This window comes from Psammomys obesus, unplaced genomic scaffold (assembly GCF_907164565.1).
Source record: "Psammomys obesus unplaced genomic scaffold, mPsaObe1.curated_primary_1811, whole genome shotgun sequence".
NCBI lineage: Eukaryota > Metazoa > Chordata > Mammalia > Rodentia > Muridae > Psammomys > Psammomys obesus.
In genome coordinates this window covers 2,083,488-2,110,405 of record NW_026596125.1, presented here as the reverse complement: position 1 = coordinate 2,110,405, position 26,918 = coordinate 2,083,488, and the positions used below count along the sequence as shown (strand labels likewise).

General features: G+C 47.4%; 2 protein-coding genes across 2 annotated transcripts; both read right to left on the bottom strand.

Annotated features, from left to right (window-relative positions):
• Hoga1 (4-hydroxy-2-oxoglutarate aldolase 1) lies at window positions 1-26,549 on the bottom strand. The gene is made up of 7 exons (XM_055591716.1): window positions 26,017-26,549; window positions 11,713-11,841; window positions 11,435-11,562; window positions 10,651-10,785; window positions 10,369-10,465; window positions 8,447-8,580; window positions 1-315 (listed from the first exon to the last, which is right to left on the bottom strand). Exons 1-7 carry the CDS (start codon window positions 26,207-26,209, stop codon window positions 166-168), a joined length of 966 nt encoding a protein of 321 aa, XP_055447691.1. The 5' UTR covers window positions 26,210-26,549; the 3' UTR covers window positions 1-165.
• On the bottom strand, window positions 19,295-20,457 carry CUNH10orf62 (chromosome unknown C10orf62 homolog). The gene is made up of 3 exons (XM_055591740.1): window positions 20,416-20,457; window positions 19,627-20,317; window positions 19,295-19,443 (listed from the first exon to the last, which is right to left on the bottom strand). Exons 1-3 carry the CDS (start codon window positions 20,455-20,457, stop codon window positions 19,346-19,348), a joined length of 831 nt encoding a protein of 276 aa, XP_055447715.1. The 3' UTR covers window positions 19,295-19,345.
• Window positions 26,550-26,918: the final 369 nt, after the last annotated feature.

Genomic DNA, 26,918 nt, shown 5'->3' with positions numbered 1-26,918 from the left:
TCACAATTAGATGCTTTCTTTTATAAGAGTTGCCATGGCCATGGTGTCTCTTCACAGCAATAGAACACAGACTAAAATAAACCCTAATTCCTAATGCTCTTCTCCTCTTCAGGCTGTAGGAACAGGAGTCCCAGACAGCTCGGGCCAGATGTCTCCTGCTTGTCATCAAAGCCAGCCATTGTTGCTGAAATCCAAGCGCAGTGCCTCCTCCTCAGTGGGGCTCAGCTCCTGCAATGGGGCACGGCAGGGGCCGCCATAGTAGCCAAACCAGTCCATGGTTTTCTTCAGCCCTGGTATTCCGAAGCGCTGGGTCACCTGAGAAGAAACTCTTGTTAGAAAAGACTGCAGAGCCCCCCACCCTCACCTCTGACACACACCTACCTAGACCTTGGCATCTGTTGCTTCATAAAATTGGGGTTCCCACCCTCCTGTAAGGAACTCTAATTTCTGATGTCCAAGGTGCTTTGAGAATCCAGATTTGGACACCAGAAGCAGGTCAGTTATGGAGAGGCTCAGACTGGGTAAAGAAGCTTCCCTTTGGGGTTTTAGGAGAAAAACCTCTCCAACAAGAAGAGGGGCAAAAAGAGGGGCATTAAGCACTCGTGCTGAGCCAGAAGGCTAGCCTAGAAGAAGGCAGCAAGGCGGGGGACCAGAGCACCACCTGTGCCAGGTCCCTGCAGCACAGCAGACCTGGTTAGCAGAGAAGGAGACAGCTCTGTAACAGACTCGGGCACACCCCAGATCAGTGTCTCCCCCACACGCACAGCTCCTCCCGGCCCTATTTAAACGCTTTCACAGAAAACAATGTATCATTAGCCAAAGGAGGTTTGTTGTGTAACTGTATTATTTAAGAGCAACTTCTCTTCTCTAGAAACAGGAAGGGCTAAACAACATGATCGCTAAAGGCTTGTGTGTTATAGTGCGGCACCTATAGCTACTGTCATAGTTTAAAATCATACAAAAAATTCTATAGAATAAGTAAGGCATCCAGTTTCTTTCCTTTTGTTACAGCAACTGATCAGAAATTTTGGAATAAATCATTGATAACCTAAAAACTAGGAAAGAAGTCATTACTTAATAAAGTTCTGTTTGGAAGGGAAGGAAATTTTAGAGGTCCTTGTTTCATAAAGAGTAAAAGCAATGAAATGCTCAGTGGCGCAAGGTTGGGATGGATGATGGCTAACTGGCTCCCAACTATTCACCACTAGAGGGCAGCCATCGTCAGCAAACAGATGTTTCTCCATCCATGATGTCTTAATAGCCTGGCTTTTAAAACCCGGAAGCTTTGTAGGTGCCAAAACCCTCCAGAAGATGGACTCATGCGGGCTGGAGAAAACCTTCTTCCTACCATGGACTTCTTAAGATGTCCAGTGTGCTTCCTCCTCAGCCCCAGAGAAAGGGCTAGCTTAGAAAGACCTTAGAAAGCCCTAAATATAACCTGGGGGCAGGAGACTGACTGGGTGGGAGGGCAGAAGGACATCCCCTTGGACAAGGACAGGGCGATAAAGTGACATCAGGCTGCTGTTGGAGTGTCTGAGCCTACAGCTCAGGCAGCAGCAGCAGCAAGGTGTTCCAGGCATTCCTGAGTGTGTGCCCAGGGCTGGCACAGGAGGGCAAAGCCTAAAGGGTGGAGCAGATTGGGATGAGATGACCTCAGAGAGCTTTAATGGGAGCTGGGCGTCCCATCTTCCCAGGGAACAGCCAACTCCGCTTCCTCTGTAAAGTGAGATGATATTTACACCCAGCCATAGAGAAGACTCCAGCATCAGATGAGAAAACACCACTAGTCAAGGTAGTCCCCAAGACCGCTGGAGGCACTTAACTCCTCCTGCCCTGCAGGATGCAGGTGTGGAGCTGGGGGGATTCTCTCATTGGGGGGAGGGGAGTGGGAGAGCCAGGCCTTCTCCTCAGTGGAATGGCCGGTAGAATAGGCAGCCTGAGCCTAGCTTTACTAGAAGGCTTCATTTCTTGCATGTTTTTAGAACCTTAGTCACTCCCAGAAGCTCCACATGCAGGAGGAAGCCCACTTTTCTTCTCAGCTGTCCTTCCTCTAAAAGCAAGGGAGAGGATCAAGCTAGGAAGGTCTAGAGCCTTCCCAGTGCCTGCTACAAAGTGTCCACAGCTGTGTACTGTACAGATAGCTTGAATACTTGCGTCTGATACAAAACTTAAAAAGCAGAGGTCCAGGCCTGTCATACCAGCAGCCCAGGAGCCTAAGGCAGGAGGATCACAACTCCATGGCCTTGTCTGGGTTATAGAGAAGTTCAAGGGCAGCCTGGGCAATGTTTTGTTTGTTGCTTTGATTTTGTTTCTAGAAATAGATTTAGGGAAGAACTGTTTTAATGAGTTTGTTCCCATTAAAGTCATGAAAGTGAAACAATAAGAAATTGCTTAGGTATATAGAAGATACTTAAAACTAAAATAACAAATGTCTAAAATAACAAATGTCCTCAGCTTTATATATCTACTTTACTGTATATTACTTTCAACTACGTGACTGTTCAGGGTGGGAGGAGTCACAAGTTGGGAAATTTCTTAAACTTTTACATTGAAGAGGATAAAGAGATTTAACTGGGCCTAGTGGAGGATGCTGGTGATCCCAATATGCAAGGAGGCTGAGGCAGGCAGATCTCTGTGAGTTAGAAGCCAGCCTGGTCTACAAAGGGAGTCCAGAATAGTCAAGGCTACACAGAGAAACAATCTCAAAAAACCAAATTAAATAAAAAAAAAAACATTTGTGCTCGTTCTTTCCAATGGCTATGGATAAACACTGGACATTACAGAAAACAGACAGCAGCATCCGTTCAAGTTGTGGGACACATGTCTTTAATCCCAACACTCAGGAGGCAGAAACAGGTGGATCTCTGTGAGTTCCAGGCCAGCCCAAGCTACACAGAGAAACCCAGTCTCAAAAAACATATAAGAAAACTCGATAGACTGAAGAGGGGTCCTCAAGCCCCAAGGAATACCACAGCGGTGAATGCCCTGGTTCAGACGTTGAGACTGAAGATAAACCATAAAATGCCAGTTGGCACAACCAATAAAATTCCCAACAGGATCTGGGGAGGAGGGCTCAGTGGGTGAAGCACAGGCCAGGCAGGTGTAATGACCCAAGCTTGGTCCCTGGAGACCATATAAAGGTAGAAGAAGAGCTAACACTACCAAGTTGTCTTCTGAATTTCACGTGTGCAGCAGGGCGTGTGTCTGCCACCCCAGTAACAATAACAAAAGGGTTTAAAAGTTCCAACAAGACATGCTGGAAATATGGTTCCACAGCTACGGACACCAGCTGCTCCTCTAGAGGTCCTGAGGTCACTTCCCAGTTGTAGTGACAATTTTGGAACTTTGGTTTCTTTTAAAAACACAGAAATGAGAATATGGTTTTGTTTTAATTCCAGGTGTGGGACTATGGGGTTTCTTTGCAACAGTTGACTATGATTTGCCTCGTGCGCTAGCAGAGGCGTGATTTTGCCAGCTGCAGATAGTTTATATTTGCAATTCTGGGGACTTTTCAGAGAGTATATAACCCTCAAGAAGCATGGGGGGTTATTATTGGTTGTTTGTTAGTTGTTGTTGGTTGAGGTTTGTTAAGCAATCATGCACAAAGGAAAAATAACAAGAAATTAGATAGCCAGATGAGGTGGTCCACGCTTGTAGTCCCAGCACACAGGAGGATCTCTGTGAGTTCAAGGCCAGCCTGGTCTACAAAGCAGAAACCCTGTCTTGAAAAACAAAAGTAACAAAACAAAAAACATGTCCTGACAATGAAGATCAAACTTGCCCCAAGGAACTAAACATCCCTAATTAGCAGGAAGTAGTCTAACAATAACAGTACCCCCTTTCTGACTCCTGACTTTATTCAGGGATCTCTTTTCTTTCCTTTTTATCCTTTCTTCTCTCTTATCTAATGTTAGGAGTTGAAAGAGAAAAAGAAAAGGGATGGAGAAGGATGGGAGAAAGAAGAATACACAAAGTAGCAAAGACCACATGGCAGCTTACAGCCATCTATAACTATAGTCCAATAATCCCATTACATCACCAAGGCCACGAATTTCAACTGGAGAATTCCATGAGAAAGAATCATCACTACCAGGAAACAGAAGAGCAAGGAACACTTCCTAAGTTCATTTGATAAAGTTAAATCAAACCCAGTGGGGAAAGAAGGAAGAATGGGAGGAAGGCGCAAGGGGAGGAGAGAGAAAGGAAGAAGAAAAAAATAGACCATTATTCCTCATGAATATACACATAAAAATTGTTACAAAATATTCATAAATGAAATTTCAGCAATATATTAAAATAAATAAATACACACTCTGACTAAATGAGGTTTGTTCCAGGGATACATATGTGTGTCAGTGTTTGAAAAGAGATTAGCCAGGCACATGCCTGGAATCCCAGCACTCTAGAGGCAGAGGCAGAGGCAGGCAGGTGTCTGTGAGTTTGAGGCCAGCCAGGTCTAAATGGTGAGTTCCAAGACATACATACAGAGCCATGGAGAGGGACTCTGTCCCAAAAAAACAAAACAAAACAAAACAAAAGTGAAGAGATGGCTCAGCAGCCAAGAGCATGTGTTGTCTTGCAGAGGACCCTGGTTCAGTTCTCAGCACCCACACAGGTAGCTCACAACCATCTGTAACTCCATGGCCACGAGGCATACATATGGTACACATCTATACACGTAGGCAAAACACCTACACACATAAAAAAAATAAGTAAATATTTTTTAAAATTGATTATATAGCCCACACCATGTTAACAGGCTAAAGAACAGTCATGTGATCATGTAAGTCAATGTGAAAAAACATTTGACAAAATTCAGCTGTTGGAGTTGGTCTAATGCTAATTACTGGCCCTCAAGGTCTAGTTACTGCCTGCCGGATATACCCGTATTTGTTTGTGTAAACCTACCTAAAACATTATACCTGGTTGGTTCATTAAATAGCCTATACCTGGGCAGGGCAGAATGGGGTAGACATGGCAAAGGTTCAGGGCTTTGGAGAGAATCACAAGAAACGGGTGGACGGAAAGAAGAGGAAGGAGGGCACCATGCATGGAGGAAAAAAACCACGTGAGCCAAGAGGAAGAACTCCAATAATGGCGTAAAAAAGCCGAGGTGAAGAATAAAAGCAAGTATAAGATTATGGATGGAAGATAGGATGGTTAAGGAGGATGGCATTGGAGGGGGGGATGGGAGATGGATGGTGAGGTGATTTAGACAGTGTAGGCAAGATCAATAAGGCAATTATAAAATCTAACAGGTGACTGTGTCTTATTATTTGTGACAGTGGGTTAGATAATACTGTGATAATCATAGGGCTATTGATAAACATTTTATAGCCAACACTAATTTTTTTTAAGATTTATTTATTTTATTATATATACAGTGTTCTGCCTGCATGTACACCTGACCACCAGAAGAGGGAACCAGAGTTCATTATAGATGGTTGTGAGCCTCCATGTGGTTGCTGGGAATTGAACTCAGGACCTCTGGAAGAGCAAGCAGTGCTCCTAACCTCTGAGCCATCTCTCCAGCCCCAACACTAATTTTTGATTACTACAACATTCAGCACTCATTAATGACTTGAAAACTAGGAATAGAGAGTAGTAGCCTCAGTTTATAAAAAGCATCTACAAAAACCCAGAGTAAGTGTTATACCTGTGGTGAGAGACTAGGTGCTTTCTCTTTAAGATCAAGAACCAGAAATTTTATCCAGCCTAGTATAGACAGTCCTGGTTAGTGCAAAAAGGTAAGAAAGGCAAATAGAAGACACAGATCAAAATGGACACAACTAACTCTCCATTATGCGTAGATGATTTGAGTGAGCTTGTAGGGCTGGGAATGTAGCTCAGCGATACGGCAATTTTCCTAGCATGCTTGAGGCCCTGCATTTCATCTTCATCACACACACATACACATACACGAAAGAGAGAGAGAGAGAGTTGAGTTTCTAAATACTAGCATACTAGCAATGAATATATAGAAAGTGAAATTAAAATACCATTTTTCACTTGCCCCAAAAAACATAAAGTAGTTGAATGTGGTGGTGACTGACTTTAATCCTAGCGCTTGGAAGGCAGAAATGAGTTCCAGGCCAGCCAGGCCGATGTTGTGAAACATAGCAACCCACTTTTTCAAACTATGTACAGAACTTCTTTGAAGAAAACTACAAAACACTGAATAAACAAAGGAGATTTTAAAAAGTAGAGAATGTGCCATGTTTAAAGATCGTTGCACAGAGAGGACAGTGCAATTCCTAGTAAAATTCTTTGTACATGTAGACAAACTTATTCTAAAATTAATATGGAAAGACAAAGGAACCAAATACGTAAAGCAATGTCAATGAAAATAAAGAACAAAGCAGGAGGAAGCAGCTGTTAAAAGACTTACTGGAACCTTCCTCTGCAGCTGCAACCGTCCAGCCTGCGGCAGGGTGGAGGTATGAACACACAGATCAATAGAGAGAACAGAGAACCCAGGAATAGACTCTCACAAATCTGCCCCACTGGTTTTTGAAAAAGGCAGAAAGGCAGTTCAATGAAGGAAAAAAAAGAGCTTTCTCAACAAATGGTCTTGGAGGTAGTGGATATCCATAGACAATAAAATAAAATAATAAAATAAAATAAAATAAAATAAAATAAAATAAAATAAAATAAAAAAGGAACCTTGACCAAAGTCTCAGGCTTTGCACAAAAATTAACTCAAAATAGGTCACAAACTTTTACATCATAACTATAAAACTTTTAGGAAACTAAGTAGGAGAATATATTTAGTAACTAGAGCTGAACAAAGACTTCTTAATCTTGATATTAGTAGTATGATTCGAGAAAGATATTTTTTTTTTATTTAAAACTTGGTTGACCAAAAACATGTAAAGAAGATGAAAAAGACAAGCTGCATATTAGGGAAAATATTTACAAACACACATACAACAAAGGAGTAATCTATAAACTTAACAGTCAAGAAAGACGTTCACTTAGAAAGTGGGCAAGACAGAACAGCACAAGAGAACCCACAGAACCAACTAACCTGGTCCCACAGGGGCTCACGGAGGCTGAACTGCCAACCAGGGGCTGCATGGGACTGGCCTAGGCCCTGTGCATGTCTGTTACAGTTGTGCTGCTTGGGCTTCTCACAGGACTCCTAGCAGTGGGAGCAGGGGCTGTCTCTGACTCTGTTGCCTGCCTTGGAAACCCTGTCTCCCTACTAGGCTGCCTCATCTAGCCTTAATAAAGAATAATCCCCTAGTCTTACTGCAACTTGATATGTCAAGCCCAGTTGATATGCCTGGGAGGCCTCCCCTTTTCTGAAGAGAAAGTGGGGAGGAGAAAAGGAGGATGGAAGGGGGAGGAGAGGAGAAATTGGAAACTGATCAGGATATAAAGTCAGTTACTTAATTAACTCAATTACTTGATTAAAAAAAAAGAAAGAAAATGGTCACGAGACCAGTTAGGCTGCACTTGGGCAGAAGAGCACATGTCTGTCTTGTGTGAAGTTTGGGCACAATTTCCAGGACCAGAAAGAAAAAAGAAAATGGGCACAGGACAGAAACAGATATTTGAGTGAAAAGGCCGTGACAAGCAAATGCATGAAAAAGATGTTCAATGTCCTCAGTCACATGTGACTGCCCAGCTGTCAAGGGCTGAAATAAGACAGTACAACAGCCATGCTGGTGGCTGCAGAATCACAGGACTGTCCAGCTACTCGGGAGGCTAAGGCAGGAGTATCCCAAGAGCCAAGCAAGGTCAAATCCAGCCCGGGCAACACAGTGTGACTCCATTTCAAAACAAACAAAACTGCTAGGTGCGGTGGCCACACCTGTAGTCCCAGCACTCAGGGAGGCAGAGGCAGAAGCAGGCAGATCTTTGTTAGTTTGAGGGCAGCCTGGTCTACAAAGTGAGTCCAGGACAGCCAAGGCTACACAGAGAAACCCTGTCTTGGAAAAAAAATAAATAAATGAAAGCAAGGATGTACATTTTCCAGTTTTCTGCAGATTTCAACATAGCTTTGATCTTGACCAACATTCCCAGCTAAGTCCTCCTTGACCTGCACCAAAAGAACCAGAATACATGCTCTGAACTTCAGAGCACATCATCCTGACAATTCCCCCTGGAAAATCAGAGTATCTCCAGTGCTCCCTGCTGTCCACTCTGACTTTTGTTATCCATCCCCTGTCAGGCTGTCGTAAAGGCCATGTTGCACACTCTGTGGGCTTTGAACTCTAGGTATAGTCCCAGAGTTACTGATGTTGCCATCACCTGGGCATCTTCAAAGGGCTGGGCTTTTAACTGCCGTTTAGCATGGGGATTCCAAGCTTGGAGTGAGACAGGGCTCACTCTCTCTGTAATCGGGGTTTCCCGAGGGAGACGTTAGGGATTCCCACACTGGGACATCCTGAAAGGGAGGGATTGAGCAGGGACCCTGTCCCAGGGCAGGCCAGGAGCTCACCGCAGTGTTGGGCTCGATGAGGCGGTGCTGCAGTGTCTGGGCAGCTTCCCACTGCCCGGTGAGGCAGAGTCTCTCCAGCTGGCACACCTGGGCCCCCAAGACATTGGCCAGGCCACATATGCCCCCAACAGCTCCTGCCCAAAGGAGACACAGAACACCGGTCAGGATCGCTTACCGCAGAGAATCCCGAACTCTGGGCCCCGTACCTTTTCATTTGGGGAACACAGGAGGCAGATTCCTATTCTCTTTGGGCCATGTCACAGGCAAGCTCTGTGTGTTCAGAGTATGCACTTCCTGAGGCAAAGGCTGCCTGTATGTCCCAAATGAGAAATCTGCATGCCGGTTGCTACTCAGAGCCAGAGGCAGGGCAGGGAACACAGCCCACAGGACAAACCTTCCCCTACCTCCCACCCACCTGTTCCCCCATCAGGATCTTGACACTTTAGAGGCTGAGGAAAGAGGAACTGGAGCACTGCGATCTTATCCGTCCAGTTAACTGAGCCACTGCTGACAGCGAGCAGGAGAACGCTGTGCACACGGGGTCGGGAGCTTGGGTATCTCCTCCCCTTTGCTTCACGATGTGAAATTCAGCCTTTGTGACTCTAAGATGAGTTGGGAGTGACCCTAAACATAACGGCTCAAGACTGGAAGAAAGACAGTTTGGAATGGGCCAGTATGTTGCCAGTTGTGACATACCTACCACAGAGCTAGCGAGGTAGTGCAGGGAGTAAAAGGTGCATAATAGTTAGGCCTGAGCACCCAAGTTCAATCCTCAGGACTTACGTGGTAGGAGAGAAACAACTTTCCAAAGTTGTCCTTTGACCTCCACATATGTGCCGTTAAACATGCGCGCACACACACACACATACATGCATACAAAATAAATAAAATATAATTTTAAAAAAATTAATGAGAACAAATTTATTTAAAAAACAAAAAGACACTTATAGACAGGCATGGTAGTATATGCCTTTAAACTTAGCACTCAGGAAGCCGAGGCAGATGGATTCCAGCCTGGACTACATAGTAAGCTCTAGGATAACCAGGGCTACACAGAGAGATCTTGTCTCAAAACAAAAACAAAAACTACTTATTATGGGCTGGGCACTGTGGCAGATGGAGCTAGCCCTCTAGCCCTCCAACCCTCACAAGATAACGTCACCTTTTAGGGGAAAAGGTAGGCCCAGTGAGGGTTGGTGTCTTGGCTTGGATGAATAAGTGGCATGGTTGAAACTGCAGCTCAGTTGCCTCATCTCCAGAGCCTGTGCCTTCCCCACCTGTATTCTCAGGAGAGAGCGACAAGCGCCACCCCCTTTCACCTTAGAGACTGTACGTTGGTAACAGGAGATATGCAAGGACCTTGACCGAAGATGAAGTCTGCAGAGCCTAGAGGTAGTGTCTCCCACAGTGCTGAAACATCCACCCAGATCCCAGCCCGCTCATGCTTCTGTCCCTCTGCCCTACCCACCAGGGCTGAGTTCCGCTTGAACCCAAAGACCTGCTCTCAAAACAAACAGGAGCAGCTGGTCTAACTGACATTGCTGGGAAGCTGGGCTGGAAGAGGATCTGAGCAGATAGCTAAAGATCCCATCCCAACCCCCCCAGGTCAGACAGTTCATTCTGTCCCATGGACAGAGGCAGGGGAAAGCGGACTCCTGGCCTAGAACAGAGGCCTAAGACCTCTGCTCCAGAGAATGATTTACAGGGTGAGCTTAGAGGAGCTAATTCTGTCATCTAAGCATGGAATTTGGAACTTTACCAACTGCAGGCATCTGTACAAGCCAGTGCTGTACTCATAACCCTCCCCCACCCAAAAGGGTCAGGCTCAATCTTCCAGAATTGAAACAACTGTTTCCTGCAGACCCAGATGCCTGGATGCATCTTGGTTGGTCAGGACAGCTGGAGAGCAGCAGGAGGCTTACCCACAGCATAGCTGGCCAGGAGGGAGCCAGCTGAGCCAGCCAACACCTGGAAATCCTGCTTGCTGGTCTTGTGAACGATCAGCCCGATCTTGGTCACCTGTATCAGTAAACACTACATGAGAGCTGGGCCCAGAACCACCTACCTGGATGAGTGGGGCTGTGCTGTCAAAATACAGCCCAGCAGCCAGGGCAGGCGCCCGCCTGTGATCCCAGCACTGGGGAGGCCGGGGCAGGCAGAGGGAGGGGGAGGAGGTCCCCAGCCTGGGAGGTGCTGCCACTCACATCTCCGCCGCTGTCCTTCAGGCCCGTGATGTTGGGGTGCTGAGACAACGTTACCACCGCATCCACAGGCAGATCTAGCCCCGTGTTCGCCGGGACACTGTACAACACCACAGGGATTGGAGAAAGATCAGCAACCTGCGGGCGCAGAGAAAAGGAGGGGACTGCCTGGACTGCGCCGTGCGGGTTCCGGTGACCGCGTCTGCCTCCGGAAGTGTGGGCAGCCACAACGGGATGGTTCTGAATGGAGTCTGAACGTCACGCACAGCTCAGAGCTGCGCATGCTGCCGATCTCACGTAACCCTGAGGACGCACACAAGGCAGATGCCGTTTTCTTCCCTGTTTTATCTTCTGAGTGTTATTCTTATTACTTTTAACCACGTGTATGTGTGTGGGTATGTGCACACGAGTGCCGGTGCCCTCGGGGGTCACAGGTGTTTAATCTCCTGGAGCTGAAGTTGCATGTGGTCGCAGGCCCAGCACGTGGGTGCTGGGTGTTGAAATTGGGTCCTCTGTAGTGACAGTGGGAACTCTTAACCATGGAGTCATCTCTCCTGTTCCTAATCTCCCTGTTTTAACGGGAAGGAAACTGATACAGAGAGGTTAGGTAGGTGGGCTAATGTCACATAGTTGGTGCATGATGACATTACGCCGATGTCCTGGAGCGGCTTTTAACAGGACATAGGCTCTCCACCCCACTCCTAGCTTCTCCTCAGGCACAGCCTCCATCTCTGTCAACCTCCTCTTGGTCCCAGGCCTCTGATCCCCGCCCCCCCTCCCCACCTACCTTGGTGTAGTGGTGAATGAGGGCTGCGCTGTTCATGCGGCCACGATAGTAACTCGGCGTCACCACCATGACGGCATCAGCCCCGACCTGAGCCATGCTGACAGTCATCTCTACCGTGGCTTGAGTGGCTGCAGTGAGGGAGAAGGCAAGCAAAGCAAGCCTCAGCGCATCCCAAACAAGAGACATCCCCCAACCTCAGGGCCAAGGAGCCTGGATCTCCCCACCCCCACCCCCACCCCAGCCCGGCAACCCCAGGTCCCAAGGCATTGTGTTCTCACACTCGCAGCCAGAGCCGGCTATCAGGAGCTTGTCCTTGGGTATGGCCTGGCGCACGCGGCTCACCACCTCCAGGCGCTCCAGGCTGGTCAGGAATGGAAACTCTCCAGTAGAGCCCTGGACCACGAAGCCTACAACAGAGCCCCATCACTGCAGCTCAGGCGCCTCCAACCTCTCAGGGACATCAGGATGCCGCCGGGATTGCACAGTCCCCGGGGTCACTTCCCCACCATGGCTTTCCATCCACCCTTCCCATCCCTGTCCTGCCATAAACCAAAGCTTCCCAACAGATACAGCATGCCCTCCATTTTCCTTCCACTGAAATGTGTTTATTTTCTTTTTCATGTCTTTTTACACTTGCAGCATACATAAGGACCGCTGAATAAGATGATTTATGCTTCAGAGAAATGGGGCCAGGCTTACATAACCACCTGCGGGGTGTGTGTGTGTGTGTGTGTGTGTGTGTGTGTGTGTGTGTGTGTGTCTGGTGTTGTTTAGCATTGTTTGTCTGTGCAGCATACAGAGCTCTGATTCATTTACCGTATTTCTATCAATGTTCAATTTCGTGGTTAGACTGCCCTTTATTTTACATTCTCTCCTGAGACATTTAGGCTTTCCTTCTTTCTTGCTATCATAAATGATGCTGAAATGAACATTTTCTGGAAAGATCTTTGTTTATGTCTAGGAATTCCTTTTTGGACAGGTATGTCGGTGTGCAGCTTCCTGGGCTCCATGCTTCCCATTAATCAACTCACACCCCACAGCACAAAGGCTCCCGGCTGGTGTTCACCCACACCAACTCTGGGCATCCTCAGAACTAACTTTTGTCAATTTTCTGTGTCAAGGGTGGTATCTCCTGGCATTTTTTCCTCTTTCTTTTTGTCACCCTCTTAGTTTGGTTTTGTCTGAGACAGGGTCTCACTGTGTAGCCTTGGCTAGCCTGGAACTCATAAAAAGCTATCTGCCTCTGGGATGCTAGTTTTAAAGGCTTGTGCTCCCACGCTCGGCTCGCCCTCCAGTTTTAGCAACCGTTTGTTTGAGAGGTGTCTTAACACACCAGTTACAGGTGTCAACATTTTTCTCTGAAAGCCAAGCAGAATTGATACTGTTCCGCAGAGCGGGGGAGGAATGAGTATTAGGAGAATCACTTCCTCTTGTGTGAATCACTTCCTCTTTCTTTTCCTTTTCCTTCTCTTCTCCATGCCTGGGATGCTTAATCTCAGTTGTCAATTTAGTGAGCTCTAGAATCACCCAGGAGACAGGGATTATTTTGATTAGGTTGTTTGAAGAGGGATGACCAGTCCGCTGTGGGCAGAACCATTCCCTTGGGTTAGGATTCTGGACTGTATAAAGAGGAGAAAGTGAGCTGAGCACACATGATCATTGCTCTCTGCTTTTTGATTGTGTGTGCATGTGACCACCTGCCTCAAGCTCCTGCTTCTGGGATGCTCACCCCTCCAGGATGGAGTTTAACCTCAAATAATAAGATAAAACAAAACCCTTTCTCCCTTAAGATGCTTTTGTCAGTATTAAGTCTCAAATCCAGAACAAATGGCTGAGGTGCCTATCCAGCACACCAAAGCAGAACTGACCACCAGGTTCTCCCAGTATCCCTCACTCCCTACCTGTTACTGGATACAGCTAGCACACCTTGTCCACTACCCCCGACCCCAACTCTTAGCCAGGGGCTGGGCTGCCCTTCCCCCAGAGGCTCTTCCCTATAAAATCCAGCCATTTTGGTTACCTGCTCCTCTTACTTTTTGTCTTCTTGGCTACTGAAGCTGGTTTCCTCTCTCTCCCCTCTCCCATCCCCTTCCATCTCTCCTCACATGGCTCAGGGTCATATCCACCTTGGACTGTCCCAGATGTCTCTGCCTCTGGCTATGTTCTCCCCTTTATCTATAATACATTTTCTCCTCTGCCATACCTAAAAGCAGTCATGTCCTTTCTTTCTTTCTTTCTTTCTTTCTTTCTTTCTTTCTTTCTTTCTTTCTCTCTCTCTCTCTCTCTCTCCCTCCCTCCTTCCCTCTTTCTTTCTTTCTTCCTTCCTTCCTTTCTCTTTATTTTTCTTTCTTTCTTTCTTTCTTTCTTTCTTTCTTTCTTTCTTTCTTTCTGAGTTTTTCATCAGTAATGTCCTTCTGTAAAAATAAACAAACAAAAACAAAATCCTACCGTATCTGTAATCCTAGCACTCAAGAGGTGCAAAATAGAGAATGGAGAGTTTAGGGCCAACCTGGGGGATATGGGAGACCCTGTCTCAAACAAACAATAAAAAGTACTGTACAATTACAGGACACTAGGATTATTTTATTTTATTTTATTTTATTTATTTATTTTTGGTTTTTCAAGACAGGCTTTCTCCTGGACTCACTCTGTAGACCAGGCTGGCCTTGAACTCACAGAGATCTACCTGCCTCTGCTTCCCAGAGTGCTGGGATTACAGGTGTGCACCACCTCTCCTGGCTGTAACTAGGATTTTAAATAAGTAGGTATTTGGGAGAAGAAAAAGCCCATAAAGCTGGGAGCTGTATACCAAATTAGCATACCAAATCCATGCCATACAGCTGTGTGATAAGCCCTAAATTTAATGGGGCTTCCCAGCAGTCGCTGCTAAAAGGGAAATGTGATCGCTGACAGACACACAGCTGCCCAGAGAAACACAGAGTTTCCTGGCACTGAGACCAAGAGAGAGTGTTCCTGTGAGTCACCCTTCAGGGGACACAGCGTGATGTCCACTCAACTTCATACCACACACCTTTTCCACGTTGTTCATGGAAGTGTTAGGCTCCACTGAGAGGGTTGCCAGGGAGCCCTCCCACGGGGTGTTAGGTACATGTTGAAACAAATAGTGTTTGGCCGCAGCCAGATCCTGTCACCTCAGGGTCAGTTCCTCGGGACTGGGAAGGTAGAGCCTCCTTGTTTTGCTGTGTGAGGCTTCACTGTCCTGTCCCCTTTGAAGAATCTGCTTGTCCTGGTTAAGGGTTCCCATTTAGCCAACTCTCAACTATTTCAAGACTGCAGTCTTACCACTTGTATTTAGTTGCTGCCGTTATGTGCTACCTCAAGCTGGGCAGGCTTATACCATGATCCCTAACTCAGCCACGGTCGCTGTCAAGTCACTCTTCCTCTGGTAGTCAGTTCCAGAAGCCCTTGGGCTTCTTGGGTGCATCTCAAAGCGGGACTGTATAGGACTGGTGCCCTGGGAGGCAGCAGCAGGCCCCGTATTCCTGTCTCCTGTGGCACAGCCTCACACTCTCACCTGGATGCCTCTGGAATCAGGAACTAGACCTATGCCTGGCCCCCAAACAGACTGGGAAGCTGTCACACCTCCAAGTCTCCATCTTCTTTCCTATGAAATGACAAGTCATTTCAACCCTACATTACAGAGTTGTTTTAAAGGCTCAGCTGAAAAATTGTCCCAGAAAGTACTTTGATGTCTGGAATCATCAAAAAGTGCCTCCTTCAGCCTGGCTGCATGTCCAATCACAGGCCCGATGCATTTGCATCGATCTAAAGAGACTCAAAATAAAAGACCCTACACACCAAGGGTGAGGAGAGCAGTGGCAGAGCAGTCGGTAGGATTGTTGGGGCACAGACTTTAAGTCAGAAAAACCAGGACAGCCAGGTGGTAGTTGTGCATGCCTTTGATCCCAGTACTCAGTGAGGCAGAGGCAGGCAGATCTCTGTGAGTTCAAGGCCAGCCTAGTCCTGAGCCAGGAGCGCCAGGGCTACACAGAGAAACCCTGTCTCGAAAAAACCAAAATCAAACAAACGAAACAGAAAAACCAGGGACCAGCTCTCACCACATCCTTTCTCACCAACTGAGGTCTTGAGAAAATGGCTTAACCAACAGGGACGGAGGCATACACCTATAACCCTAGCACCCAGGCGCCCAAGGCAGGAGGATTATGAATACAAGGCCAGGCTGGGATACATAAACAAAGAGAAGAGGGCGGGGAGTTTGGAGAGATGGCTCAATTCTTGCCGCTCTTCCTAAGGACCCAAGTTCAGTTCCCAGGTGTCAAGTGGGTAGTACATGACTGCCCGTGATTTCACCTCTAGGGGAATCCAGTGCCTTCTTCTGGTCTATACATAGACACAAACACACACACACACACACACACACACACAAGAGAGAGGGCAGACACACACACACAAACACGTACAAATTAAAATATATTTTTAAAAAAAGAGAGAAAAGAAAATGGCGTAGCTTAAGCTTCCTTAACCGAAAAAAAAAAATAAAATGGAGATACTGGTATTTTTCTCAAACAATGAAGTTAAAATGAGATACTCTTTGTAAAGTACCTGTACTAGTGCCTCATGATTAGTGGAGGTCAGGGACAATCCTTTCATACTTTTAAAGCTCACTTAAAGCAGGGGTGTGGCCGGGCCAGAGAGAAGCACCTCTCACCTGCCGTCCCAGAGCTGCTCAGGTCGGGGAGGCCTGAGAAGGGTGCTGAGTGGGGCTGGGGCTGCATGGGGTGATTTACTGTGGCCAAAAGGAGGTACAGTGTCTCAGGAGGGGCATCCCTGGGTACCGTTATGGCCCCTTGATGCCTCACCATTGCTTCCTCCTCTAAGGTGCCATGCAAGGGCCCATCTGTGGGTCTCTGGCCTCTGAGCCTTTCTCCTCTGAGCTTCCCTTCCTTGTCGTTGTGGTCACCTGCAAAGAGGTTGTTCAGAGCCCTTCAATCACTCCATGGAACCAGGCAAGTTTTCTCATCCTGGCCTCTCCTGCAAGATGAGGGCAGATGAACTCCAAAGTCCTCCTTTGCTCCAAGTCCCACAGCCATTGTCTAGCTTTCTCCTCACCCTTCACCCATCTCCTAATGTTCCCTGTCCATCAAGACTGGGGTTGTCTTGGAGACCACTTGCTTGGTTTGTGCAAGGCCCTAGTTAGATTCCTAAGAATCCCAAAAGCAAATCTGTCCGGGTTCTCCCCATCCATAAGACACTGCCATTCTCCTGCCTCTGAACAGCACTTCCTGGTATCTTTTTGTGTTGACCTCAGCAGAGATCCCTCAAACTCTGAGAGCTGTTAAGTGCCTCCAATCCCTGTTCCTCTGGGCCCTGCAGCCCACAGCTTCTTGCTGCCCTACTGTGTGCTCCTCTTGCCTGGCCTGGAATCACTTAGTCAGGGACAGGGGCCCTGCTCATCATATTCAATACAGAGTCACTGAGGCTGGTGTTGATAATTAGTTGTATAAAATGACATTCTATATCTAAGTTGGAGACTAGCCTGGTCTTACAGAGCAAGTTCCAGGACTGCAGGGCTATGCAGAGAAATCATTTTTTTCCTGAGGCAGGATTTCTCTGTGTAGCCTTGGCTGTCCTGGACTGGCTTTGTAGACCACGCTGGCCTTGAGCTCAGAGATCCACCTGCCTTTGCCTCCTGAGTGCTGAGATTAAAGGCGTGTGCCATCATGCAGGACCGCTCTCATGCTTTTTAGTCAAGTTTTCAGCCTTCAATACTTTCCCCTGTGATTGACCTTATTTTTTTTTTCTCAAATAAATTGTTTTTGTGTCTGTGGGTGGCTGTGGGTATATAGGCGCACGTGTGTTAGGGGGGTGTAGACTTTTATGTGTGTCCTTGTGGCGGCCAAAGGACAATCTCAGTAGTTGTTTCTGTCCAACCTGTTTTTCAGATAGTCTTTGCCTAGCCTGGAGCACCCTAAGTAAATCACGCTAACTAACCAGAGAGCCCCAGGGACCCACCTGTCTCTGCCTCCTCATTATAAAATTTTATGAAATATTTAAAATATGCAATTAGCTGGGCTCAGGGGCACACGTCTGTAATCCCAGCTCTAGGGGAGGCAGGTGGATTTCTGTGAGTTCTACACAGCAAATTCAAGACAGCCAAGGCTACACACAGCAACCCTGTCTTGAAAAAATACAAACAACAACAACAACAAAAGTGCAATTATAGGGAATTTCTCCTATGGAACCCCTCCCACTCAAAGAAATTCCTTCTCAGTTTTCATAAGTTTACATTTATTCTGCTGAAAATTATGTAAATAAAATTTCATATACAATTGGGGCAGTGAGATGGTTTTGTGGTGGCGAAAAGCTCTTGCCATCACTGCCTTGATAAAAGCCTGAGTTAAATCCCTGGTGCCCATGTAAACCGGGAAGAAATGACTCTATAAAACTGCCCTCTCATCTCCACACTTACATATCATATGCCAACAGCAAATTTTAAAAATTTAAAATGTAATTCATACGAATTCAAACTAGTAATGTCCAGAAAATAAAAATAATACTTCCCATCTAAACTCCATGAAACCAACTGACCCCATTTACGGTGTTTATGAACTTGGCTATCTTCAGTGATTAGCCCCAAGGGTCTAAGGCCCACCGACTGGTGACCCCTGGTAAATCTGAAACAGATTCAAGTCTATGTCGAAGATTTACTTGGCGTTAGGCAGTGACTTGTGGACTTGTCTAAAGAGTCACACAAGTGGCTGCTTGATTTGGGAGGAGAGTCTCATTTCTTACTCCTTGAGGCCCAGAAGCCAGACATAGGGAGAATGCCACGCTTGTGGGAGGACAGAGAAGGCACAGTGTGTGAGCTGAAGAGGACAGGGAGACAAGCTTTGGATGGAGATCAGGGACTGGGAGACTGGGGGACAAGCTAGATCTAAGATTTCTTACTACGTCATCTCAGGGGAGTTTATCTCTGAACCTTGGGGATCTTATTTATAACAGAGAATACATTCCTTATGGCTGTGGTTTAACAAAAGCTAAACATCTACTTAAAACAAAACACAGCAGAGCACTCAGGAGACAGAGGCAGGCGTATGTTTGTGAGTTCAAGGCTAGCCTGGCCTACATGGTGAGTTCCAAGATAGCCCGAGCTAAAAAACATAAACATTAAACATAAAACACCAGTGGAAGCTGCAAGTAGTCTGAATATCGGTAGCAGCTACGGTAGCCACAGGCACGACTCAAACAACGGTGACATCACCCAGTTGAGTCTCATACAGATTTACTGCTATGGACACGTGGATTCCCACAGACTCTAGAGACTTGAGATGGCACCAAACAGATGGGCCGAAGTACCCCCCCCCCCCAGCTGACTTACTGTCTGCTGAAAACCTGTCCCTGGGCCCCTCTTCCCCAGCACCTGGTTGCATTCTGCTCTGGCAACACTAGGCAGGTATGGTTGAGGTCTCTGGCGGTACCTTAATCCTATTACCCGAGACCTGGAGGAAACTGGCTGGTCTTAAGTCTGGTGCAATGAGAAGGTCTCCAGCCAAGGCCCGATTACAGAACTGCTGGGGACACACCCTCTCCTCCAACCCTGCCCGGAACTCGTCGGGCTACAGAGCCCCTGGACACAGAGTAAGGGCATGCAGGGCTTTATTGGCTCTCTTCAGGCATGAGGAGTCAGTGTGGGGCTTGTGGCTGCTCCTGAAATCTGCCTCATGTCTTCTCTCGTGGGTCTTCAGGGCCCTTGGGCTGTTGGAGCTGCGTCCCTCCCTCCCTCCTTCATGACCTCTGCTGGGTAAGAAGTAGCAGGGATTTGGACGGCAGTCTCACACCCTGACCACGTAGGTTTCCCCATAGAAGAGAAAACAGGGCTGTGCCCATGAGCCGGCCCTGCTGGGGGAAGGGGCGCATGGTTAAGCGGCTTCAAGAGTCATAGATTTGGTGGCTGCGGTTAGGCAGGCTATGGCTCTGATGGCTTGGGTGACCCGGCTGACCCTGGTGACTCTGGTGGCTTGAGTGGGCTGGATGACCCTGGTGGTTTGTGTGGCCCACATGACTCTGGTGGCTGGAGTGACTTGGAAAAGCCTGGTGGTTCATGTGACCTGGATGATGACCCTGGTGGCTGGAGTGAACAGTGTGATTCTGGTTGCTTTGGTAGCCTTGATGGATCTGGTGGCTTTGGCGGTTCTGGTGGCCATGGCGACTCTGGCCGTAGACGGTGTGTGTTTGGTTGGCCCCAGCAATGGTGGTTTCCCGGTGAGAGAGGAAATTCCTTTTCAGCTTTATCTCCACCTCCTCCAGAGCCTTCAGATCTTCTGGGGTGATGTCCCTGGATTCCAAATGGCCTGCATTCTGGTAAGCCGAGGAGCGTTGCAGAATGCAGTTAGCCACATGACGCCCTTTGGCATCGATCTCCTTGGTGCAGGCAGCCACCGCAGCCCATGTCTCATCCTCCAAGGATGAGGACTTTTCTGACTCCCTCTGGGTCTCTTTGATCACTGAAGCCCCAGATACCTTCTGTTTGCTGGCAAAGGAATCTCTGTGCAGAGTTACTCCCCCTTCTCCATGTGTGGAGGTGAGGGTCTCCTTGTGGATGGTGGTGCTGTTCTCTCCTGGCCTTGCAGGTTGGGGGGCACCGGCATCGACACAGCGGTAGGTGGGCAACTTCTCTTCCGAGAGTCGGCTAAAGTGAGATTTGATCCAGCTGTTATTTGCTCGGATGGACTCTGGAGACTTGTCTCCTGTGCCCTCTAAGCCTGCCTTCTTTTTTCTCCACCGAGACCATAGCACAAGTCCTCCACCTCCAAGAAGGAGGGCAATCCCCAGCACCACCTTGCATGATGGGTGCTGGAGTAACTCCAAGAAGTCCTCCAGGGCCCTAAGCCTCACGCAGAGCTAAGAGCACACTGGGAATGTCGGAGCCCAGATGGTATGGCTCATGCTTGAACAGGCCGGAGCCCTGCGGATGTCTGGCAGGCAGGCTCCTGCCTTACCCTATCTAGGATGCTCTCTGACGCCTCAGCAATGAACCCCATTGTGAGGAAGGCGGCTGGGGGTGGGGTGAGGCGAGGCCACCCCACCACTCAGACCTAGTCTGGTAAGCCTTGTGTAAGGACTAGGTCATGTCTCCTGTCCTCAGTGGAAAGACTGTGTGGTTTACTTAGAAGACTCTTCTGCCTTCTGCTTGCAATATATTCTACTGCTCTGTCCTGCTCACATTCCAGTCTTTGGTCTCCCTCATTCCTGATCTAGTGGCCCTCACAGGACAGAGGACACTGAGTCAGTTTGGCCATGACAAACTGAGACCCCCTTAGCTGGCCTGGCATCCATTCATGGTTGATAACTATAGTACCTTCTACCCAGGCCCCATCTCTGCTGTCAGTACAATGTATACCATTTCCTACATCCCTAGCTAGTACAGGAAAGAGCTCAAAAAGGAACGGGCCCAGGAAGGAGTTCATTCTGGAACAATATGAGGTCACAATCCAGAACAGACAAAAGTGGGCTGAAGAGGCAGAGCAGATAGGATAGACCAGGGCCACTCCGTCTTGCCTGAGTGATAGCCCACAGACCCAGAATTTGCCCCTGGTAAACATGATGAAGTAGGTGGGCTGGCTAGCCAGGCTTGCCACAGATGCCTGTACAATCCTGAGTAATTCCCAAGTATTTGGGGCTAGAAATAGACCTGGGCTACTGTTTCCTTCGAAGCAAAGAGCACACTTAGAAAGGCCCAAATGGTCCTTGTAAAAGTTATGTGATTTGGAGATAGGAAGGTAGATCAGCACTTAAGAGCACTGGCTGCTCTTCAAGAGGTCTTGAGTTCAATTCCCAGTGCTCACATGGAAACTCACAACCATCCATAATGGGATGTCAATTTCTGGCATGCAGGAGTACATGCAGAGTGCTTGCATGCATAAACATATCCTGTTTTGTTTTGTTTTTTTTCCAAGACAGAGTATCTCTGTGTACCCTTGGCTGTCCCAGAACTCCCTCTGTACACCAGGCTATCCTCAAACTCAGAGAGATCTCCTAAATGCTGGGATTAAAGGTGTGCACCACCATTGCCCTGCTTTAAAAAAAAAAAAAGTTGCTATCCATAACTCCTGTCCCCACGGACCCGACACCTCTGATTTCCTCTGGCACCTGTAGTCACGTGCCCACACCCATATACAGGCACACACACCTACAGAAAATTTTCTAAAAAGCATTTCTTTTTAAAGTTGTTGCCAGCGGTGGTGGCACATGCCTTTAATCCCAGCACTCAGAAGGCAAAGGTAGGCAGGGAGTTCCAGGACAGTCAGGGCTGTGCAGAGGGTCTTTGTTTCAATCTCTTACACCCATTCTCAAAAAACTTGTCATTTGAAATGTTGTCTTTAATCAATTATATACATACATACATACATATATATATATATATATATATATATATATATATATATATATATAAATGTTTCATCTTTCAGAAGAAGGAGTGGTCCACTCTGTGTGTGAAGGAAGAAGAAGGATGAAAGTTTAGGAGCCTTCACCTCTGCAGCCTTGCTGAAAAGCCCTGTGACCATCCGCTAACCTCACTGGAAATAACAACTCAAAGTCCACTTCAGAGGCTATTAACAGGAGCGGGTCCAGGGCCAGTGGTCCTTCTAAACAACCCCTCCCTCCAGCCCTTGCTTATAATTTTTTTAGCTTTATTTTTATTAAAAATTTTAAATTTAAAATATAATCACATCACTTCCCTCTTCCCTTTCCTCCCTCGAAGCTTTCCTGTGTCTCCCCCTTTGCTCCTTTTCAAATCAATAGCCTCTGGTTTTTTATTGCTACATATGTGTGCACACAAATCCTAAATAGAGCCTGCAGAGTCCACGTGTACATGATTTCAGGGCCGACCACTTTGCACTGGATAAGCAACGAGGGGTTCTTCCTGGGAGAAGTGGCTAATCTCAGCAGTCAGAAGCTAGGATCTCGTGAGATTTCCACCTCCCAAGCTAGCATATCTATCAATATTGTCATTATTCAGGCCTTGTTTAGGCATGCCATATTTGGTTATAACTTTGATTTTTTTTTTCTAAAAATTGTTTTAAAGCTGAAGATTACAGAAACCATTACTTAAGATCCTTTCTTTTTTCTTTCTTTCTTTTCTGGTTTTCTCTGTGTAGACCTGGTGCTCCTGGAACTTGCTGTGTAGACCAGACTGGCCTCACAGTGCTGGGATTGAAGATGTGCACCACCACACCTGGCTTCAAGGCCCATTTTTATAACCAGATGCTATGAACAGCACTCAAGTCCGAGTTCTGCATGTGCTGGGAAAGCCGAAGAGCAGACCCTGTGCTTACTATGTGCTTACACATAATAAGCTTTCTTGGTCTCAGCAAGCTGCTTCTGTGTATGACTGACAAGCTTCCACCGAGTTTATCCTTTTCTTAACAACTGAAGACCCACTTTCACTTTCAAATAGCAAATGGTGGTTAGTTTGTCATGGCTGACCACTAAAAGCAGCCACTGCCTATCTTTTAATTCTTCTTTATGATCTGCTTTTTTAATTTATTTTTTGAAAGATCTATGTATTTATTATTTATACAGTATTCTGCCTGAATGTGTGCCTGCATGCTAGAAGAGGGCACCAGATCTCACTACAGATGGTTATGAGCTACCATGTGGTTGCTGGGAATTGAACTCGGGACCTTTGGAAGAACAGCCAGTGCTCTTAACCTCTCAGTCATCTCTCCAGCCCCCTGTTTTTTGTATTATAATGGAACTATTGTGGTCCAGAACTGACATGTATTTCCTATATTTCAAACAGAAGCTAAAGGTTCTCCATGCTCTTCCATTACTTATTGTGGGTTTTTATATGATATTTGATAATTTATTAGCTAATCTTCCTAAAAAATAAAAATTATTTTACATTCATTTATTTGGGGGGGGGTAGCGCATGTATCATGGCATGGGAGCACATGTGGAGGTGGGAGGGTGACTTGCAGAAGCTGGTTCCCTCCACCTTATATAAGTTCCAGAGACTACATTTACATTATCAGCAGCAAGAACCCTTACTCAGCATGTCATCTTGCCAGCCCCTTAACTTTCAACTTAAAAGAATACTCTTCATTTATACAATCAGCACAAATTAGGAATACTTTAAAAATAAGAACAAAAATGAACTAGCTAGGTAGTGGTGGAGCACACCTTTAATCCCAGCACTTGGAAGGCAGAGGCAGGAGGATCTCTGAGTTCCAGGACAGAATGAGGTCCAGGACAACCAGGACTACACAGAGAAACCCTGTCCGGAAACAAAACAAAACTAAACAAGGAGAACTACACAGCTTCAGACCGTGCCTTCAAGAATGCTCTGTGTTCACTGAAGCACTTGGGGAAGGTTCCTCCCTCCTATTTTGAGGGCTTTCTGCCCACACTGATACAAAGCAGCATGTGACAGCTGTCTCCATCTGCTCCTGAGTGTTGGGAAGCACAGTCCATTCCAGAAGGCAAGAGAAACAAATTCAGTGTTTGCCTACATGTCGGAACTCTGACAGGTCCCTCTCACTCTACGTCCTTTATGCCAGCTCCATGGCTGGCCATCTTGGGGGAATTATGTTGAGTTCTGTGGCTAAGAGCCTGAGGCTCTTAGCTCGTGTTTCTCAAGCGAGGAAACTGGATTGCAAAGGGGCTGTGATTTCTCAGCTGCTGTGATAGCCAGACCAGCTGCCATAGAGGACATTCAGTAGACCAGGCTGGCCTCAGACTCAGAGATCTTCCTGCCTCCCACAGCCCCCAGCTTCCTGGTATGTGGTGAATGGAAGATCAGACACCATAAAGAACCCATGAGCCAAATTCCCCTAAACTGTCCAGGGCACCCCATGCTGGTTGCAGGAGTTAGAGAAACAAAAGGGAAGGTTCAACGACAAATTCTGGAGGTCTCTGTAAAATCCTGAACACAAGATTTCAGAAACACAATGGATACGAAAGCCAGTCTTCCAGTCCCTGCATTACAGTGTCCTTGACCCTTAAGACAAAGCAGAGTGCTTTGTTCAAAGCTAAGGATTATCAGGCTTTGCTTTAAGGGAATCAGTCCTCAGCTCCACTCCAGGTCACCATAAGCAAGCTCTAGTAGACACACTGCCCTCCTAAGTGTGAGCACCCGCTTGCCCCTTGACAAACACACATATCACCTGGGTACTGAGCTATGAAGGGGGCTCGGCCAGGCCAGTGGTCACTGTCACAAAGCACAAAGCAGCTTTGTTACAATGTTGAAAAAAAAAAAAAAAGGACTGACTGTTCCTAGGTATGGTGGAGGAGAAAGTTTATTGTAGATAAAAGGGAGAGCATAGCCAAGGGCAGAGACATCTGGGAGAGTTCCAAGTAGATATCACCCTGACTCCTTCTCTTTCCCTCCCCTTCTCTCCTCAGAAAAGGAAAAGGAAAGGGAGAGAAAGGGAGCCAGGTGCAGCAGCCAAGAGGTAAAAAAAGAAATGGGTAACCAAAGTGGCTAGATTTTGACAACCAAAGAGCCTCTGGGGGAAGGGCATCTCAGTTCCGGGGCTGGGGGTGGGGGATAGGTAGAGGGTGGGTATGCCAGCCACACCCTGTAACAGGTAGAGAGTAAAGGATGTTGGGAGAACCTGCTTTGATATGTCAAATAGACACTCAGCCATTCGTCCCAGGTCTTGAGACATCACAAACGTGACTTGTAGTTTTAGTAATTATCATTACAGGAATCAATACCTTCAAATGTCTAGCACTCTAAAATTTAAATCATGCTTTCACTCAGGTTCATCCAGATTCTTCTTCTGTCTACCCCATGGAAGAGCATTATCTATCATTCCCATGTGTCATATGGGTAAACAGGGTTAGAATGTCCCATATAGTAAGATCATTGGCAGAGCAGTGATTGGAAGCTAGAGTTTTGCATCCTAACCTTCTCAGTTAGGGCCACAGTATTCTCAAAACTGGTACCCACCAAACACCATTTGTTGGGATAATCTCAGAGGAAAACTTAGAAGGAGGTGTTAGAATCAGTGTGCAGAATCAGGAGCTTGTCGTCAGCAATTAAAATCTCAGCTCAGTTATGCATTAGCTGAGTGGCCTCGGGGGCAGTGACCACATCTCTGGGAGTCCACAGTCCCACCTCTGAGCTGGTGCCATTGACAGCACTGACCAGGAAGTGCCCTGGATGGATGGAGTAGGGAGGAGCAGGGCAGGGGGCTGCCATTTTCTGCCTTCTTTTACTGTACTTGTGGCTGTGAGGCAGACTGGAATCTCACACATCAGGTCTGGTCTGTGGCCTCAGAATGGAGACCCATGTGTAAAACAAAAGGTGAATGAGATGGGCCAGCACACTTAGAAGCAGTTTCTGCCAGGCAGGCTCAGGAAAAAAGGAGGCCGACACGGCTGGTGCCTTCCCATCAGCAGAGGGGAGACAAGGATGTCCTCATTCACTGTCCCATGTCTTTACCACAGTAACCCTGGGAGCTAAGAAGGTACCTTAGCCCTCCACAGTTGGGGAAAGGAAGGCAGGTGAGGCTCTGTCCAAGGTGCCAGAGCTGGGTCGTTCCCTCTCACATCCACCCCTACCCACAAATCTGGCTCCCCAATTCCGCTCTTACCTCGAAACGGGAAAGTGCCCAGTTTGTTCAGGTTCTCTTCCAGTTTCCCATAATCTACCTCTGCGGTGGCGGTGAAGGGGGTGGTCACGGGTGGGTAGATGCCGGCAATGTCTACCTTCCTCCCCTTCACATTCCTAGACAAGCTCCTGCTCAGCCCCTGCCTCATGGAGGCCCAGATGTGAGGGCCCAACATTTCTGCAGGAGGCCTGAGGCCCAACTGTCTATGACCACGGGGGAACTGAGTTTGAACTCCTTTTCCTCACCACTGTTAATGATCAACGTACCCAGTTAAAATTTTGTCTCCCCACCCAACCCCTTGTGGGCATGGGGCGGGGGAAGGTTGCCGCTTTGCACCGGGTGTCCCAGGGTCAGGGGCGGGCCTAGAGTCTCCAGGCTTCCTAGACTTCCCTGCTAGGAAGCACCTGGAGAAATGCCACAACTCTGGCCCGAAAGAGAACTGGCTCTTGGGGTTTCAACCCAAAAAGTATCTCTGACAGGGCTCCGGGTGTCTTCCCACAGCCCCAAGGGCAGGAGCCACGCCCACCCCACGCCAGCAGCCAACACTCGCACCCACTTTAGGCAGGCCTGAGCCTGGCGCAGCTGATTGGCTGAGCTGGCCTGACCCCGCCCCACTGTAACCACGCACTCGCTGTTCCAGAAGAAATTGTGAAAAGCCACTCCTCCTGTCTATCAGGCTTCTGCCAAGGCGCCCAAGCCGGCCTCACACAGACACACCGCTCAATGGGACAGTCTTAGAAATGGGGGTGCTGAGGATGAGTATACCACAGAGTGAAATATATCACAACCCTGCCCTAGGGATTAGGAAAGAAAAGCAGGGTGACCGGCACAAAGCAAGGCCAGACCAGAGCAGGGGGATCTGCTGCTCCACATTCCCCTTGTTC